At 40.5% G+C, this 20,384-nt stretch overlaps 1 protein-coding gene across 1 annotated transcript in view; it reads right to left on the reverse strand.

Annotated features, from left to right (window-relative positions):
* Positions 1 to 20,384, reverse strand: part of GLI2 (GLI family zinc finger 2) — a 1,134,260-nt gene that overhangs the window by 13,644 nt on the left and 1,100,232 nt on the right. Inside the window, exon 12 of the mRNA XM_044060570.1 lies at positions 18,193 to 18,474. Within this exon, the coding sequence (XP_043916505.1) occupies positions 18,193 to 18,474 (282 nt within the window). The remainder of the gene's footprint in view (positions 1 to 18,192; positions 18,475 to 20,384) is intronic.

The raw sequence follows: 20,384 nt of genomic DNA on the forward strand, positions 1-20,384 counted from the left end.
CTCTATAAACAGATCTTTGGCTCTGAACTGTTCCTCGGGGGAAGAAAAGAGTTTGCCATGAGTACTGGGGATGGACTGAAAAGGAGTCCAGATTTTTCCATGCCTGCTGAAAGAACAACCGAATAAGGTCTTCAGTGGACGGAATCATCCAAGAGGTAGATGGTCGGGTGCTAAAGTGTAGTTACACTGATTCCACTGGGGTAGGAGTTTTATTTTGGAATTCCAGTCACTCCCTTGTTTTAGTCACTCCAGGGTATCTCCAAAGGAGGCATATTTAGAAGGAGACTTTAGAGATCCTTCTCCTTCATTGAATACAGTATCACCAGTGACAGATTTTTTCATGAGATGAAAATGCTTCTTCTGCACTTTCTCTTCTGAGGGGGCCTCCTTGGTGGGAGGAGCCAGAGGGTATCAGAAGACGGATGGTTCAGATATCCAGGAATCCTGCCATCTGGGTATTCCCTGTCCCATTGGAGATGTCAGTAATGGCTGTTCATAACCCAGAAAACTGAACTCCCCAAAGAGAGAAGGGACAGCGTACCCGAGAACAACAACCTCGAAACTGTGGTCAATCCCAGTACTGAAGAGACAAATTCCAATGCAGAAGTCATGGCTGAAACAATGTCTGCCAATGCTCCAAGATGCAGGGAGTGCTCCAAGAAGTAGAAGTCGACTCCTGCTTCCTGAAGTCGACAGCACACACTCGGACCCGAGAGGTAACCAGATCCAAAAGGCCAAAGAGCTCAGAATAATCAGTGATTCTGAAAGGAAAAGGGTTGGAATGAACACTGTAAAGCCTCAAAAGGAGTGGACTGTCCTAGGAAGCATCCTGAAAACGTTTAATCAGTGCCAATAGGGTTGGTGCTGATGGAAAGTTCCACTCTGATAAGGCTAATTGGTTCCATAGATGCTGTTGGAACCAAAGCAATATTTATTTTGGAACCAAAGATCCTTTGGGTGCCAAGGATGCAGACACCAATAGGGCTATCAGCTCCAAAGATGCTTGACAGGACCGAAACAATATTTGTTTCAGAACTGAAGATCCTTTGATGCTGAAGATAGAGATACAGACTAATGAGGCTAATGGTTCCATAGATGCTGTTGGAACTGAAGCAATATTTTACTTGGAACCCAAGATCGTTCAGTGCTGAAGATGCAGACTCACATTAGACTATCAGTTTCGTAGCTGTTGTTGGAACTGTAGCAATATGCTTAGAAGCAGTCAGTTCAGAAGAACTTAAGCTCTTTGTCATCTAGAAAGCACTTTGTCATCTAGAAGATGGTGTTGAGGAATAAGGTGGCACCAAAGTGCTTCCATTCTCTCCATTTTTTGTCGAAACAGAAGAAAGGCTGATGAGAGAGATGTTTCACTTTCCTCCCTTTCACCAGAGAAGGCCTCCATCTCAAAATTAATGTATTCTTCAGATACAACGTGAGTGTGGTATTTCCATCCCCAGTACTCATGGCAAACTCTTTTCTTCCCTTACTGGCCTCAGTAAGAAACTGAGATGCCTCATAAAATCCTCCAAAGCTAGTTACGAAAATAAAATTGCCAAAGATTCCAAAGACAACCACAAAGCATTCTATAACTATGTCAAGAATCTAAATGGCAATGCTCAGATCTGCGCTGAGCTAAAACAGAATGGCATTAAATATACTGATCCAAAGGAAATTGCCAATATCCTGGCAGATCGATTCAGTGCCAACTTCACCCACCTCTCACCCCCTAAATGGCCCATCTCAATACCGGAAGATTGCCAAATTCCAGTAATAACGGCCACACAGGTACAAAACACACTCTCTAAAGCCAAGAATACAGCATCCATGGGACCAGATGACATCCCGGGCTGTGTACTACATGAACTACAATATGAACTGGCACCTCACCTAAGTGTCATGTTTAATCATAGCCTCACCTCAGGTTTCGTGCCCACTGAGTGGCGCAGAGCTACAGTTATCCCAATCCACAAGGGGGATCCACCTTGGATCCCAGAAACTACCGTCCCATCAGTCTGACAAGCCTTATCTGCAAGGCCATGGAGCGATTATCATGGAACTTATAAACAAAGACATTGGCAACCTTCAAACACTGGACCCCACCCAGTTTGGGTTTGTGAAGGGCGATCTTGTCTCCTGAACCTGATTGACTTCTTTGAATCAGTCTCCAGAGCCATGGACAAGGGTAAGGTGGTCCACACAGCCTATCTAGACCTTGCCAAGGCCTCTGATACCATCCCCCACTCTGGAATCATAGATAAACTTACTAAGTTGGGCATTAATCCCTATGTCACCCAATGGGTTGCTAAATGGCTTACTGATAGAACCCACACTGTAAATGTAGCCGACTCCAAATCCAGCTCCAGACAAGTGACAAGTGGAGTACCTCAGGGTTCAGTCCTGGGGCCGCTCTTGTTTGGCATCTACTTCTCTGAAGTACAGGTCAACACTAAGGGACTCTGGCTAACAAAGTTTGCAGATGACTGCAAACTGGGAGCCATTATTGAATCCCAAATGATGTGGATACTCTACAAAAGGGCCTTACAGAAACAGATGCTTGGTGCCAGAGCCATGGGCTCAAGCTCAATGCCAAGAAATGTATTGTTATCCCTTTGGGAAAAACATGTATCCATGAATTACCATATAGGTGGCAGTACACTAAACACAGAAAGTGTGATAAGAGACTTAGGGACACAGGTGGACAGTGGTCTCACCTTCGATAACCACATCGCCACATCAGTCAGGAAATCCTTCTATGTGGCACACCTCATCACGAAGGGCTTTTCATCCAGAAAAAAGGAGGTCATTGTCCCACTGTACTCATCCCTCATTAGACCCATTATAGAATACAACGCCCCATTTGGTATGTACCTCTCAAGACATCTGCAACAACTGGAAAGGCCTCAGAAATACTTCACTAAAAAAAATCACAGGCCTAAAGCAGATGCCCTACGCTGACCCTTAAAACTCCAGCTATACTCTGTCGCATATCGTCTACTCAGAGGCGATCTCTGCTTAACATACAAGGCCATGTCAAACCCAGAGCTGTTGGACATGCTACACTTAAAGAAATCCCAATCCCTCAGAGCTACACGCTCCAGGGATCTAAACCTTGTCATCACAATAAACAAAACATGCTGGAGGGATAGGTTCCTGACCCAGAGACTCCCCAGACTCTGGAATAGATTGCCCATACATGTCAAGCAGAGTGCCTCTTTGGACCTCTTCAAGAGGAACCTTGATGATTGGATGGGAGAAAGGAAATTCACCCCAGGGATCACATCAGTCGCCCTGCTAGACAGGGGTCCAGGAAAGTAAATAATGTGGGAAGAAATAGCCAGGGAATTGTTATGGCTAGGCTTGTATAGGCCCTAGGGCTGATAGCCTAGTACCAACCTATGAACCTATGAACCTCCTTGACACACACATGGATCTAGCTCAAACAGAAAACAAAGTAAGAAAAATTTGGACAGAAAGGATGAATCTACTGGCTGCATTTCTGACACTTCTTAAAAAAACAGAAGGGTCTTAGATTTTTCAGCCAAAAACTTCACAGGAAATCAGAAACACACTTTCCCAGGAGAAAAATTGCTGAACACATCCACTCACATACTCAGGAAAGATAGAGAAGGAAAGAAAACAATTACAAGATTTTTTTTAATAAACAAGAATGAAAAAAAGTACAGTTGTGCACACTTGGGTTATCCTGCCAGGGGTAGCCCTTAGTCGGCCCAAATACCAGAGGCTTGGTATTTCTGCATCAGCTGCTGTTGCTTCAGGACTGACATCAGGTCATCAGTGGTATAAAAAGAGGCAGCCAATGCCATTAAATCAGTTTTTCTTGCCCCAAATGTCAGGAGCCCCCAAATAGGGAGCTAAGTTATACTGGAGTAGCATCACTAGTAAAAAGTAAATACCAAAAGCCCTGTAAGGAGTGAGGAAGAGAGAGACAGAGAGAGGGACAAGGGGGCTGGAGGGTGGGAAACCAGGACTGCAACAGTGAATACACTTGAACATCTACATTTATGGTAAGTGTACACAACTGTACTATGTTCTTCATGTTTCACTGTTGCAGTCATCACACTTGGGTTGATTCCCAAAGATGAAGAATGGGTGGAGGCAGTCAAGAAGAGTTGGGGTTGGCTAGTATGCCCTGCAGGACTGTGGTTGCAAAGCCTGCCCTAGATTTGGAAAAGATAGCTTGGTGAAGGTATGAACAGAACTCCATGTTGCAGCTTCCAGGATGTCCCTGGTAGGGACTCCTCTGAGAAAGGCTGTGGAGGTTGGAGTTGCCCTAGTGGAATGTGTTCTGACCTCCTGTGTGGGGTGGTTTTCCATGGTGTTTGTAACATAAATGGATACAGTGTGCTATCCATTTGGAGATGGTTTGTTTTGATATGGCCTTGCCCTCTGCTCCTGGTGCAAAGCTGACTAGTAACTGGTCAGATTTCCTAAAGGGCTTAGTTCTATCCAGGTAAAATCTGAGCTGTCTGTGCACATGTAAAGAGTGCAGGATCCTTTCCCCCTTATTTTTAGGTTTAGGGAAAAAGGTGGGCAAATGAATAGATTGGTTGAGAGCCACACTGGACAACACTTTAGGCATGAATGCTGGGTTCGTCCTGAGGGTCATCCTGTCAGCATGGAAAATGATGAAGGGTTCCACAGCCATAAGTGCTTGTAGCTCAGACACTCTTCTAGCTGAAATGATGGCCAAAAGCAAGGCTGTTTTCCAAGATTGGAATTTTAACTCTGCTGAAGCTGCAGGCTCAAAGGGGTGGAGCGTGAGCTTTTCCAAAACAACGTTAAGGTCCCAAGCAGGGGTAGGGGATCTTCTTGGTGGCCTTAAGTTGTTAGCCTTGCTCAGGAACTGCTTGATGAGAGGGTGTGAGAAGAGATGTGGCTCAGTGCTGAAATGTGGAGAGAAGACAGAGGCATGGATTTTAATGGAAGAGAAGGAAAGGCCCCTGTGGAGTAGGTCTGCTAGGTAATCCAGGATGAGAGGTAAGGAAGGCTGTGCTGGGTCAGCTCCTTTAGTCTGGATCCAGGAACAATACCTTTTCCACTTGTCAGCATAGGATTTTCTAGTACTGGGTCATCTGGCTTCACGTATAACATCCGGGACTTGCTTGCTTAGGCTGGCCACTGGAGGAGAAGTCAAGGAATAAGCCAGGCTGCCAGGTTCAGGGTGTGCAATTGCGGATGCAAGAACTCTCCCTCCTGCTGAGTCAGGAGAGTTGGAATCTGAGGGTGGTGCCATGGAGGCAACGGAGACAGACTGCTCAGTATTGGGTACCAGTGCTGGCGTGGCCAGTCTGGGGCAATCAGGATTACCCTTGGTCTCACCTCCCTTATTTTGAGTAGTACTCTGGTAAGAAGAGGAAGGGTGGAAATGCATAGATTGAGGGGTTTTCCAAGTGGAAGGACAGGGCATCCACTTTCCAGGTCTTGCTGTGAGGTTCCCTGGTGCAGAATTTGCTGAGCTGGTGGTTGTAGGTGGAGGGAAATAGGTCCACCTATGGGGTACCCCATTTCTGGGTGACAAGGCTGAAGGTGTTGTGGTTTAATTGCAACTTGTGTGGGTCTAGGAGATTTCTGCTTAAGTTGTCTACCAGAGAGTTTTGGTTGCCTGGCAGGAATTAGGCTTGCAGGTGAATATGCATGGCTGAGGCTGTGTTCCAAAGGGTCATGGCTAGCCTGCAGAGTGGGTAAGAGTGGGTTCCCCCCTGCTTGTTGATGTACCACATCTCTGTGGTGTTGTCGGTTTTGATTAGAAGAGGCCTCGGAGAGAGTAGGGATCTCAAAGCTGTCAGAGCATGCTGAACAGCTAGCATCTCTTTCTGGTTAATGTGCGGATGAATTTGATTTGGGCTCCAGTGGCCCTGAATGCACCTGCCATCCAGATGTGCACCCCAGGCATAGTCTGATGCATCTGTGGTAAGGGTCTGGGGGAGTGGGGTTGTGTAAATGGAAGTCCCTTGTTGTGTTTGCATGCTGCTGCCCACCAAAGGAACTCTTTCCTTAGATAAGGTATCATAGGTATGATAGTTTCCAGTTCCTGAGAATGTTGGCATTAAAAACTTTTTAAGTACCAATGAAGTTTCCTCATATGCAGTCTGGCATATGGAATTAGTAGAATTCAGGAGGCCATGAACTCTAGAGCTTGCAGGATATTCTGTGTGGATAACTAGGTTCTGGTGGCCATTTGAGAGAAGTAGCCTGTCAGATAGACTTGTTTTTCTGGAGTAAGGAATGCCATCTGGGATGCTGTGTTCAAGCTTGCTCCCAGGAATACAATTGTTTGACTGGGGACTAGTTTGGATTTCTTTTTGTTGATAGTGTACCCCAGTGAGGTTAGAAGGTCCTTTACAAATGTCAGGTGCTGCAACAGCTTTTCCTGATTGTCTGCCTGAATCAGGCAGCCATCCAAGTAGGTGCAAAAGGCAATGCCTGGAGCCAGGAATTAGCCAAAGGGAAGTGCAGAGACCTGATAATGCATAGATCCTGCCCTGAAATGTAGATATTTCCTGCAGGAGTCCCTGACTGGGATATGCAGATAGGCCTCCTTTAGGTCTAGTGTGGCTAACTAGGCATCTTTGGACAGCATAGGGAGAAGCTGCTGTAGGGTGAGCATTGTGAATTTTGATACCACCATGAAGTTGTTCAGAATGGATAGATCTTAGATTGGGCACCAGGTAACCTATTTTCTGGGTACCAGGAAAAGTCTGGAATAAAAACCTTGGCCCATCTGTTCTGCAGGAACAGACTGAATTGCCCTTAATGAGAGGAGGGACTGAACTTGGTTTTGTTCCTCTGCCCACTGGTTTGTAGGAAGATCTGGGAACCCTTTTGGAGTTGGCAGCATGTGGAAATAAAATTTGTACCCCTGGGATACTATGTTGAGGACCCATCAATCGTTGGTGATAGAGGCCCTGTTTTTTGCATGGTAGGGAAGTTTTCCTCCTAGGGGCTTGAGCAATTGGGCAGAGATGAGAGGAGGAGTTGAGAAGTCATTGTGAATTCTTTCCATAAGGGGGTGGCTTAGCACTCCCTGTTTTAGAAGTGCAGGGACTCCACTACTTAGATCTCTGCATACCCTGAGACTGTTGTCTGAGGGGGTCTGCTTACCATAGGTCTAGTCTGAGGTGGCCTTGAGGGGGCCGGAAAGGACCAATGTTTTGAGGGGCAATGCCTACTGAATCTTGGAGGCTGTACTTACAAAAAGTCTTTGACTGTCTGCATAGACTTAGCTTTTTCTTCCATCTTTTTTAAAACCTCTTCTGCTTTGGTGTCAAACAGATTGTCTTTGTTGATCAGTGCATCCAATAATTTTGATTTGACATGGTCTGGCAAGGTCTGTTCCTTAAGTCAGGCATGTCTTCTCAGTACAGAACCTGTGACTGCTGCCCTGCAAGATGCTTCTAGGGCATCAAACCCACATTGCAGGGTATGCTTGCTGACATGGCCTGCAGAATGCATAAGCTCCTGTAATTCTTTATTTTCTGCAGAGTCAGGGAAGGTAGATAATTTCTGCTTAATAAGTTTCATAGTATGTTGCTGGTATTTCAGCATGTGGAACTGACAATTTAATGCTCTAATGACAAGAGTTGCAGAGGTGTATACTTTTTTACCACTTCTGTCTAAAGCTCCGGAATCCCTGTCCGAGGGGGTGGGATTCTTAGCTGTAGTTGCTTTTATTCCTTTAGGTCCTTGGGAGATGACCTTTGGGTCAGCAGTAGGATTCCTGAAAAAGAAATTTGTGTGAGTCAGGTACTCTGTAATACCTGTCAGGTTTTCTGGGAGCAGGAGGTAAAATATCAGGAGTTAGAGTGGATTCCATAAAGACTTCATCCACAACATCCAGAACAGGAGGGATAGCTAAGAGTCTGTGCTGTGGTAAATCTAAAAATTTCATGAGTCTCTTTTTTGACTGAGGATAATCCTGGCATTCCCAGTGGAAATGCTCTCTCAAGATATGTAAGGTTTCACCAAAAGAAAAATCCTCTGGAGGAGAGGCAGAAGGAATGGATTCCTCTGCATCTGAATCCTCATAAGTAAGTAATGGCATGTCTTCATAATCAGAAACCTCAGAGTCGTTGGACTCTTGGTCAGATAAAGCTGCTGGGGACAAGTCTCTTTCCCTTTTAGCAGGGGAAAGCTGGCTTCCCCCTAATCAGCATGATAAGGTCTTCCACCATTTTAAGCATCTGTGATTGTGGCAAGGAAGCAGGCGCTTGAGTTTGGGTCGTCATTTTTTTAGGCGTAGCTCGTACTTTGGGCCTTAGAAACTTGGTAGTTTTTGAAAGAACTGGAGACACGAAAGAAGTCATCGGTTTGTGTAGAATATTGGTAGTGTGAAGAACTTCCTCACAAGCCAGTGCCTGCACAGCGGCTCTGGACCCATCCAAGATAGAGACATCCACATGTTCCACAGTCAAAGAAGAGTCTCGTGGCATACCGGACTCTGAACGGGTCTCGGTAGCTCCCTGCGAATCCATCAAAGCGGGCATAAGGGGCTGTGAAAGCACCTCACTGAGTACCAGCGAACTAGCAACTAGCTTAACATAAGTGTCGTCAGCAGTTTTGGACCTGTGCGGTCTGTCTCTGTCTATATCCTTACGTTTTTTCGGAAGATCGGCAGTTGGATGGCTTACCAAAGCCATTTCAGAATACAGAGATCAAGAGCGAAAGTATTTAGCTACAATAAGGGCCCGATGACGTATAGTTTGGGCACTGAACAAAGCACAAAACCGGCAGCGAGGGACGTCGTGGTCTGGGCCTAAACAGGTGACGCAGTAAGAATGGAAATCTCAGTGTGGTATTTGCTTTCCACAGCCGAGACAATTGTTATCTTTTTCTGACATCGGTTAGAGCAAGAAAAAAGGATCCCCAGCAGGGTAATTAGCTTTAGAAGGCTTCAGCTTCAACTTCAACTTTGGAAATGAAAACTTAGGTAGTGGCCGACCGGCACTCGTGTAAACTGTTTCTGCTTTGGGCTCCTCGGCAAGAAAGACTGATGTAATGGTGTCGGCTGCCTGTTTTTATACCACTGACAACCTGACATCAGTACTGAAGCGACAGCAACCGAATCAGAAATACTAAGCTTCTGGTATTCAGGCCGACTGAGGGCTACCCCTGGCAGGATAACCCAAGTGTGTGAAACACGAAGAACATCTACCAACAATGGTAGGAAGTGTACATACCAACAATGGTAGAGATAATACACTTGCATTGACTAAAAAAGAAGAGGACAGAAATCACATAGGAACAAGTAGAAAAATATAGTGAAGAAAAATACACTAGTATTGACTATAAAAGGAAGGTTATAGACAGAAAAAAATCACAAATAATTGACTGAGCTCGAGAGCTCTGGTGAATGCGTCTTCCTCTGGAAGCGTCAAATGAGACCTGAGGTAACTAGAAGAGAGGCATTGTGGGTTGGGCTTAAGTTCGAGAGTTTTTAGTGATCGCGATCTGTAGTAATGGCCGAGTTTGTTCCTATGTTTGGAACCAAACCCATCAGTCAAGAATAAATGAAGATCTGTAATTATTCAGACATTATGTACCTACACACATTTACACAATGTCACCATCAGTTGTGCAAGATCTCTTCTTATTACCAATCTCACAGCCATTACATATAACAAAACAGGAGTTCAGCTCATGCATTTGTTCAGCTGTTTGACACATTCCTCTTTTTGTCAACATGAAAGCTGAAATATCACAATGACTTTCAGTACAAAACAAAAACAGTGCTAGATAAGTTGAACTAAGATGAATGAAGTGTGTTAGACAGGTACTATGTCCCTAACATACAAGGACTGCAAAGCACACAATCAGCAGCAAACAAGGGGAAAAGGCAAAAGGCTTTACATGTGTTTCCAGAAAAAAAATCTATAAATTATTGGGGAAAAAATTAAAAGATTACAGGACTAATAACCTAGGTTGTTAGCAAACATGTAGAAGGCAGAAACCTAGCACCCACAATGAAAGTGGGACGGGAGCTACTGCTAATTGAGGAGGGCAGAGAAGTAATGGACAGAGTCTACAGGTCAGTTTTATCAGAAACATAGAAGTCAAACTACTGACTAAGATACTACCATGCAGGATATAGAATCTGATTGTCCACATTACTACACATTGGTCAATTTGACTTTGTAAAGTGGAAAATCAGTAGAACATTGAAAATTGATGTGAGGTCCTAACATTCACAGAGAGATGCAAGACAAAGTAAGTGAATAAACAAGGGATAAATAATTTTCAATATAAAAATCCCCTTTGAATTGGTAGAGTAACATGTTCTACCAAAATCGCTGTAGAGAACAGGAATGGAGAAGATATACTGGATGGATAAAGCTACTTTCTAACAAGCACAAAACAGCTATACAAGTGAAAAGAAGCCTCAACATGAAAGACTACATAAAAAGAAGAATAAGGTAAGGATGTCCACTCACTCTATGACTACTCATCCTCGTAATGGAAATAGTTCTGTAAAAGTATGAGAATATTTTAAATGTCGCTTGCAGCAGTGGGAGGGTCAGACAATCTTCCTGTTCTTTGTGGACAACTGTATTCTTTTTGGGTAAGATGTGGAAGTAAAGCGGAGAATTTAGTAGCACACGTGGAAATTTAAGGAAGAACAGATCTGGAATCTATTATAAAGAAAAGTATGTGGGTCATCAGAGGGGAGAACAAATGGAAGGATATTTTAGGGGGCATAAAACACAATCCAAAGGCTAAATTTTGGTGGTACACTCATGGAGCTCAGTGCACAGAATAAGTGAAGTAAACTACCAAACACTGAGACTAGAAATAAATAAAGACTGGAGTAGGTGGAAGGATAAGTCAAATTCATTGGGGGGGATTTTTGCTGACTTGGACATTCTTATTTCCTCCAAAAATAAAGAGTATAGAATACTATAGTATAGGACTGAATAATGTTATCCTCATAATGTAATACTGACTGTCCAACAAGTAAAAAAAACTAAAAAACTAAAGAGGAGGCTAATTCAAGTCCAAGTAAGAACAAATTGCACTGTAAGTTGATTCTTTTTCTTTAATTCACACAAATCACAAATAAAAAAACAAAAGAGTGGTGTTTAAGCTCATCTAACACTGTAGATTTCATCAGAACCACAACACTAAGTAACTGCCTCCTTTATATATATATCACTTTGACATCATGTTAAAAAAAAAACATGTGATTAATCTTTTCCATTGTACTGCTAAATTTATCCTCATGTTAGGCAGTTTTTATCAACCTAATTTGCAGTGTCAGTGAAGCAACAGGTAGCACACTCACGTTTGGTGCAGAAGGCTGTGGGTTCTATTCCCACACCAGGCAGCTTGACTGCTAACACTATAGTACAACATAATGGGTGCTTCACTCATGAGTGTGATGTCATTCTGATGAGATATTAAACTGAGGCCTTATTTGCCTGAGTTGGTGGTAACTCAGGTTGGTGCACAAAATCTGAGGGCACCTATCAAAATGAGTAGGGGAAGTTCCCCAATGCCCTGACTGAATTTCTACTGGTAGTATAAATACCTCTTTGAGTCTCCCCTGTAAAGAGGCTATTAGCCTAGCGAGACTAACCAGGTCAAGAAAGAATAAATAATCCAGTAAGCGTCATGGTTGCAAGGTTTGAAGCAGGCATGAATGCAGCAGAGGAACAGCTGCTAAACTCACTTGTCTCACCTTGTAATGTCTATATCACTGCACATGGAAGTAACAAATAACTTATTTTATCTGCTGCAAGAAGAAGAGGAGATGGGCCACTGAGGCCACTTCATCTTACTTTAGCAAAGTTGAGACCCCAGTGGACTTCCGTCCTTCCTGTCAGTTAGAATGTTTCCTTCAGGTCTTGTTTGTGGCCTGTAAGATGAAGCAATTGTAGCATATTACTCATGGACAATTTTATGCACAAGTGTTTCTCTTAGCAAAATATGCTGGAGATGTGGTTCCCTCAGTATGAACCATTTTCATGTATATTGGTCCTGTAACATGACAAAAAACATCTGGACATCAGCATTAAAGTTGCCTCACTTGCCTGAAATCTTCCTACCCTTCCTTCTCCCAGTTTGCTCTTAGTGGTTCTCGTTGTTGTTGAGGTAATAGTCTCATCTCAGATTGTAAAGATGAAAAGACATTAGGGAAAGGAAACCAAAAGTCTGAGTGAGTGTCAGGAAGCTTTTCTTTGTTACCTAGTTTTTATTTTTTCAACTTAAGTAAAATTAACTAAATGAAACTGTAAACCATTCCATCCACAGTTTCAACTCTGAAATGCAACTTTTGTATTTGAGATGGCATGCATAAGCAATTTTGCAAGTATGTACAACTCACTCTGACTCTGGTGTTTACAGCTGGGTATTAAGGTAAGATTAAGTCAGGAACTGACAGTGCACAATGTAAGACCACAACTGTCAGCAGACTTACTATGGCTGCTGGTGATTCATGGTCATACAGGACAGCTGAAATTTAGTTTACTTAAAAAAGGCACTGTTTTACTCTCCAGGGACTGTGAAACTCATTTGGGCATGTAGCCCTATGTGCCTCAGTGTTTAATGGCATTAGGACATTGAGGATAGTAACAGGATAAATAAAATTAAGTAGAAGGGAATCAAAGATTTAGAAAAGTGGGAGCAGGTTAGTAACCAGATATGAAACAAAGATTAAATAGGCATCAGCTGAAATATGGGGAAATCAGAAAGAAGAAATGACTCACCCACATGAGTCTTGGAGAAATTAAGGGAAAACATGTATTAGTACATACAAACTACTAGAGAAATTAACATGGAAATATTATGCATATTAATCAACTGCAGTTATAAGAATGAACATTTAAGTGCTGGTCCTGAAGAAATGCATGTGTTTGGATTAATAACATTACATAAAAAATCTCAGCGGTAATCAGAAAAATAAATAAAGTTTTGAGGCACTGTCTCATAAATTCACTGACCCCTCTCATATACTCAGACTGCTAACAATCTATTTATTCCATCCACTGTATGTGGTCTTAAGGAATGTCTGAAGAAGTTCTGTGCATGGCTTGCCACACTGAAGGATGTGCACATGCACACAGCGCTCCACATAGCTCCAGTCACGTGTTTTTATGCGCCAAATATCCTGATTTCCTTTCTTTGTAAGGGCATACAAAATCGATACAATATTCATTGGTGGTCTTAGAAGAAATCTCCAGAAGTAAATTGTAACCTTTCTACTTTTAAATTCAGTCCTTCTGAGGAATCAGCTTAACATCTTACTGGTTTTGGCCACGGTTTTCTCAGTCTGAGCCTGATGTTTCATTTCTGAAGTCTCTATCATCCACTAAATCCCAGTGTTATATTTTCTTCTGTTCAGGTCTCATCATTGTGATTCCACCTTTCTGCAATCTTACCTGAGGATTGCTGACATTTAGAATTATGTAAAGCACCGAATGCATAAGGACTATTCAAGTCACACCTTTCAAATAAAACGTGGGGCACCAATTGGATTGCTCTTTTGACAAAACCAGTCTACTAAATAACATCAATGATGACGAACAGTCTCACTGTAAAGGTACCCTATACCTGAACTCTCTGCATAACATTTGCTAATAACACATTTTAGTTATCATTTTGCATGAAGGCAGTAAAGTATTGCCTTAAATTTCAATGTTAATTTTGTTTACAAAGTGACTTTCTGAAGGTGCCTTCACAATATATACGTAAAACAAGTATAACAAATAACTATTTTTTGTCTGTTGAGCTTACTTCATGCACTGTACTACTGTCTATAACATGTTAACATGTTCTACCACTGTTCATTACAAAAGGCTGCATTGGAAAATGAAGCATTTGGCCCAGTTTACTTACCCTGAGCAAACAAACAAAAATGAAAAAAAAACACAAACATAAGTACATACAACCTTTAACCTATGATGTCCTGATTGTATAAAAACATTTTCACTATAGTATAAAGTCACATGTGCATAAAACCTACTTTACTAAGTGCTAGCATAAAATACATGTTTCCAAGCATTTGCAAATGTCCACAGATTAGCCCAGTTAGTTAACGATTAGTTAGTTTTTCACAGGTTAGAACAGTTAGTTAAAAGACTAGTTAGCTCACCTTAGTACCGACTGTCCTTAGGAAGGTACAGAAACAGAAAAGACAGCAGTGGTAGAAAAAGAAAGGCAGTTATTAGAACATGAAAGCAGGCTACGGTTAGATTGTTAGACATTGAGAACAGTTAGTTATTGTTGAACATAAAGCAGCCTGCAACAAAATGAACATGAATATACACACATACATTTTTTACAAAGGATATGCATCCGTTTGAAATGGACAGTATGCAGTCCTAGTCCCTTTCAATTTTGCCTAATGATTGGAGCAATGAAAACTTAACAGGTTGTAGGCTATCATTACTGAAAGGCAAAAAGGCTAAACATTGACCTTGGCAGTACTTTCCCCAAAATCACAGAGCAAAAGTGACATACCCCCCTCCCCCAAAAAAAAATCAATATTTTAATGTTTCAAATGCATTGTAAGGACTTTCTCTAAAAAAAGCAAGACATGTCCCTCTCACAGTTTGCTAAATATTGACATCAATGCACTTCTTTGTGTCCTGTAATGCACCTTACTTGCTTTCATACAGAAACAATGGTGTGTCTAGGCTCCCCAGAGAATACTGCATGTTGATAGATGACAGGGTATGGCCTTGTTGAAGAGTTAAAAATAATGGGATTCAAAAGTAGTATCTGAATGACTGTTTTTCAATTGAACATACCAGATTTAGAGCCTCTAGTGATCAGAGATATAATGGGAAAAAAAAAACTGCCATGGGAAGCCTTACCATGTAGTAACCATCTCTACCTGATTTCAATACAACTCTGTCAGGGATCAGCAAATGACAGAGTCCTGCAAAGTGACATAAACGGCAGACCATACTTCATCAAACTGTTAAGAAAATGAGTACCACAAATTGCTGTTTGTGAGTGTGTGTGGTGGCTGGGGAGGGGGATTATTAAGAAATGTCATCGACATTTCTCTGCACACAAAAAGTGCAGTTTGAGTGTGATCCTATCCTCTCTATAGGAGTTTAGAAATAGTTCATCAGCACTCATGAAACCTTTGCCACTGAATTTTTGTTGTTGCTGTTTTGCTACAATCTACTATGTACTTGCAGAGAAACTACATGTTGCCTATGTACTTCGTAATCATTAAAATATAATGTATGCAGCTCTAATTTCAGATATGTCACTGAAAATGAGCTCTGCTCATGTAGGCAATCCAGCTGATAAAAACAAAATAAATCAAACAAGCAAACAAACAGCCAGCAAAATATATGTCAGAAAAAATAGTCTCTCAAACATCCTAAAATTAGTTAAAACACAGAAGGAAATTATAATGTTACAAAACAGCAGGTGCCTGTTACAAATCCAGGGCTTATAACTACAGTCCTTAAAAATGGAAAATTTTGATGTGATAAGGGGGACTAAAAACCAACTCTGAAACTGGAAGACGTTGGAGTATCCCCCAGGTGCAGAAGTAGCAGGGACAGGGAGTAAAGGAAGTCGTAATGTCCTGCAAAATGCTTTGAGTGTGTAACAATGATCTTTATAAAGCAATTGTAGTTTAATTCTCGAAGAGTCAGGATTTTCAGTATCAGGTCTGTGTTACTACCCATGGGCAATTCTAACAAGGAAAAAGGTCAAAGGTTTAGAAAAGGGAAGGTAGCCAGTAATAAGGTATACCTAGCAGGCAAGTGGAAACAATACTGAGTTAGGGATCTGTCAACACTCAAATGGAACCAGTCACTACAGACAAACATATAAAGAAAAAAGAGAAAAAAACCTGACCAATCAAATCAGTGAACATGTCTGAGGTCAGTTAGCATGAGCCCAGCCATTGGGGAAGTATCCTCCAGCTGACCAGGTGTAGAATCTTAGCCTGTAGTTGTGTTCCCTACAGTGATGAGTGCAATACAAATCCACATGAAGAATGCTGCCTGACAAACAGTTGAATGTCAAGTGAACTTGTAGAAAGGAAGCTCAAGGCATTAATGGAAGACAAGGCTAGCAGCATCCCTCCCCCACACACAATTTCACTGATGAGATGTATTTAAAGATGTTCTGAGATAACTTTTCAGCTAGCTGTTCAATCAGCACCAGTGATGTTTTATAGAACAAGACAAATGGCCAAGGTTTAACAACAGAAGAGTTGGAAGTGACCACAAGAAATAAAGATGTGCAAGCCATACCTTGGTAGTAGTAAATATCATGGAGAAAATACAGGAGGGGAAAGGCTAGTTAGTTTTCTGGGAAGAAAAAAATGCAGAAAAAGTATTAATATGGTTTTCTGGAAAACCGGCCGCATCGACGTCATCATCATTTTGGTGGGGTTATACATGGATGTTACACAACAAAATGCAGAACAGAAATTTATTTATTTAATGCTTTTGTTTACCGGGAAAGTCTGACCTGGCACAAGTCTCGTTTTTATTGCAGATTCGGACTAAAATGCTCCATTTTACAAAATGACTAGAAAGCAGTTACATAAGATTTACATAATATATGTACATAGATACAAACATATAATATGACAGTTGATCAAAAAATAACTGTACATACATAGAATAGTAAATGAACATACATAGAATTGTAATGGTATGACAGTTAATGAAAACATGACTGGTGAAACAAGAATGCAGTAAAATATTAGCTGATATCAAACTTATAAGAGTCTAGCAACTTTCAAATCTATTCAGCTATAAATAGATATTGAGTAGGAGACATTGAAGTCATTATAGGATGAAGACGGTTACAAATTATGCAGTATTGAGGAGGTCCAGTTAAAAGAGGGATAGATATAGTGGAGAGCGATAGATGTTAGATAGTCAGAGATTGTGGAATTGTAGCTGTATTATGGCCAGTTACATGCCTGAGTGGGAGCAGTAAGGGTATGGAGATTATGGGCTTTAGTTGAGCAGACATTACTAAATGTCTACAGCTATATGAATTAATTTCATCTTTACCAAGACCACAACTGAATAATATAAAGTGCAAAAATAAGTTGTTGTTCTTACAGAGAATTTATGCATGTGTGTGTATGTGTGTGTGTATACATGTTATACAATGTTTTTGACATGCACATAACAAGGATTTTACTGTGTAATTTGAACTAAATGTCTGTTACATTTATGAACATGTGTACCTAGCTTTTAGTCAAAAGACTTTTGCTGACAGTGCATTACAATAGTTTGATCAGATTTCTTCTTTCATGTATAATCTTTTCTATTTTTATTAAACTTGTGAATGAATTTGCAGTTACAGCTTTTATGATAAAATAAACTCTATATTGTTTCACTTAGAATACCAAATGTTTTGACTCTTTTTGTCCCCATACTGATGACATGTGATAAAATCCAAAAGCAGCTTAATTTTGACACTTTTTTCGGCCTCTGTACTTCAAAATATAGCTATAAAACACACAATAAGAATGATAATTGTTTTTGTAGAATTTGCTTTCCACACTCAGTACAATTACTGACCCTTGCAAAGTCACTGTCAGTCATCTATAAAGGTAAAAATGTCAATAATAAGGAAGTCAGTAAAAAATTTCTCCAACGGTATATAATCTGGATCCCTTGAAATAGGCTGACAAGCTGAACTGACTAGTTTTTCTTTGCTGTTGCAAACATTAACATCTACATGTGCACACTTGCACAAACATACACAAATGCATGCGCTTAAAATTAAGATTTGAACTTTTTTATCATTATTTTACTATTGATTTACACTCAAATGTGCATGCTCACTGGTTATCTCTTTGTATTTAAGCTGAATCCACATAAAACAATGATGCATAGTTAACACTGTAGTACACAACATTTTCTAACTGGCTTGGGCCACCCATGAAACTGCATCAGACAAACCTGTCAGCCGGGTGTTACCATCTTGGATATGGTGCTCTTAGGTATTGCAAGAGAACAGCCTGAAAGGGTGAATTGTAAAGATGCACTCTTTGCTTTCACAAACATGGCATTCTTGATACATTACAATCTCAGGATAGTTTTTACAATCTCAGGGTAGTTTAGTGACATCATAATACCCATAATTCACAGCAGTCTGAGACATGAATATTCTTGATTTAATAAATATGTTTGCTTACTTCATATGTATTATCTAACCATAAAGCAGCAATGTAACAGTACTTACCACATTATTTTCAGTTTTAATGGACTTGACTTGGAGACGGTCATCCATGCCTCGAGCTGTGCCGTTAGCTTCTGCATTCTCATCAAGTGCCCTGCTGTTTTGCTTCACACTGGCTTCATTATCACCATTTTCCTTTGCCGGTGGAGGCCTGGTATAGACATCGTTTCGTTGCTTTTTAGTCACATGTGCTTCTGGTCCATGTACAGTTTTGACATGCTTCCTGAGTGAGCTAGGGTCTGTGTATCGTTTTGTACAGCCAGGTATTTTACAAATATAGGGCTTCTATAGATAAAAAAAACGCAGTTTTCAAGTTTTAGTTTCATTCAGGATTGACACCATGTACAAGCCTGGCATGTGAACAGCAAATTCAAAATGTCAACAACTAAAACAAAAATCCTGTCATAGTCACCTATTACACAATGGAAAAATATGTAGCCGGCAGCTGCAAATCTATAGCTGCAAGCTTGTGTGTGTGTGCGTGTGTGTGTGCGTGTGTGCGTGTGTGTGTGTGTGTGTGTGTGTGTGTGCGTGCGTGCGTGTGTGTGTGTGTGTGAGACATAGAAAGAGAGAGAAGCACAGAACTAGCAGACAATTAACAGAAATACTTAACAGATAAGAGAAAAATGTAAAATTATCAAATAAATGAGGTGGCAATGAGGGTACTAGTTCGCCATAACTTAAAATTTAATTCTGTCCCAGTGAGAAAGTCAGTGTGTTATGGGCATCAGGTTTAAGAATAAGTTAAGACTTTATTGTCAATTTACTGGTGAGACTTTTTGCTGTGGGATAAGAACACCAATGAGTGTACTGAGTACATGTTGCACTTAAATTCTTCTACAATCTCACGGGGCATAATACTAAGTAAGGACATCACAGAAAGCAGTTTCGTTTTCAAAATACATAGGAAGAACACCTTCAGGAATTATTATTACTTATATTTTTCTAGTATATAAATCCTGTGGGTGTTAAAAATGGATTTGAGGATAAATTAGTTTGAAAGTCACAGCAAACAACTGATGACAAAATATTTGAGGAGGAAAGTATTAGTACTTGTAGATGTTTTGGCAAGAGGCTATAAGACATGATTTTGGGTAGAAACTATGGTAAAAATAAATGGAAAAAGGAATGCTATTTATTTTCCACTTTTATCAAAAGTAAGGCATTATACTGGAATTGGTAGAGAAGATACAGTGCGTAGGAATAATTTAATAGTACTAGATCATAGTTTAGACAATAATATCATCTGACTGAATATTAAAAATAAGTTGAATATCATAAGAAACCAGTGAGCGCTGCAGGACATGAAACCAATTTACATATAAAATAGTCGGAACTTGAAAAATTCATTAGATTGTGACACAGAGACATACTCTGGGAACAAGGTCAAGGTCACATTTATGTATGGGTATTGTGCACAATTACATTTATTTATGAAGGGCCCAGAATTACAGTAACGTCTTGGGGGAGGAGTTTCGGTTCTTCTATTACATGAAGAAGAAAGATACAGGAAATGCTCTGTATGGCCATAGTCTGATGTGGGAAAAATCTTAAAAAGTTAAGATTTTTGTAACAGACATTATTATTATTATTGACTTAATGGGTGAGGAATATGATACAAGTCTGGAAGAAAAAGGTACTTAAGAACCAACTTATGTTAAATGCAGTTGTATGTTGAGGGATTAATGACTCTTTAAGGGGTACTCTGAAGCTGAGGAAAGAAAGCAAAGTAAACTAAAATGTGGTGCGATTTGTAAATTGATTATGGAGTTGATAGGGTTTGTATATGTTACATTGCTTTTTTTAATTCATATTTTCATATCTGTTAAACTACATTCTTTATTTATTTATTTATTTATTTTACATTTGTTGACCGGGCTAGTCTAGCTGGACATACATCCGTTTTCAGTAGAGGCCCGGGGAGAAAAGCTCCAACACTAGCAGTAAACAAAAATATAAACAAAACAACGATATGAATGAAAAAGTACAAAGTACAAAGGTAGCCTTGTTTAAAAACAAATGACAAAAAACAGACAATTATATAGATATGCATCATATACAGTTAGTCTAACAAAAACAGATATGCAAAACACAAAGATAGAATTGAATGAGACAAAGAATTTATAGTATAGCCTATTTCTAAGATGTAAAACGTCTAAAAAAATTGAAAGTCTTATTTAGAGGCATAGTCAGGG

Source organism: Protopterus annectens, chromosome 2.part0 (assembly GCF_019279795.1).
Source record: "Protopterus annectens isolate FY-2018-M chromosome 2.part0, PAN1.0, whole genome shotgun sequence".
NCBI lineage: Eukaryota > Metazoa > Chordata > Ceratodontiformes > Protopteridae > Protopterus > Protopterus annectens.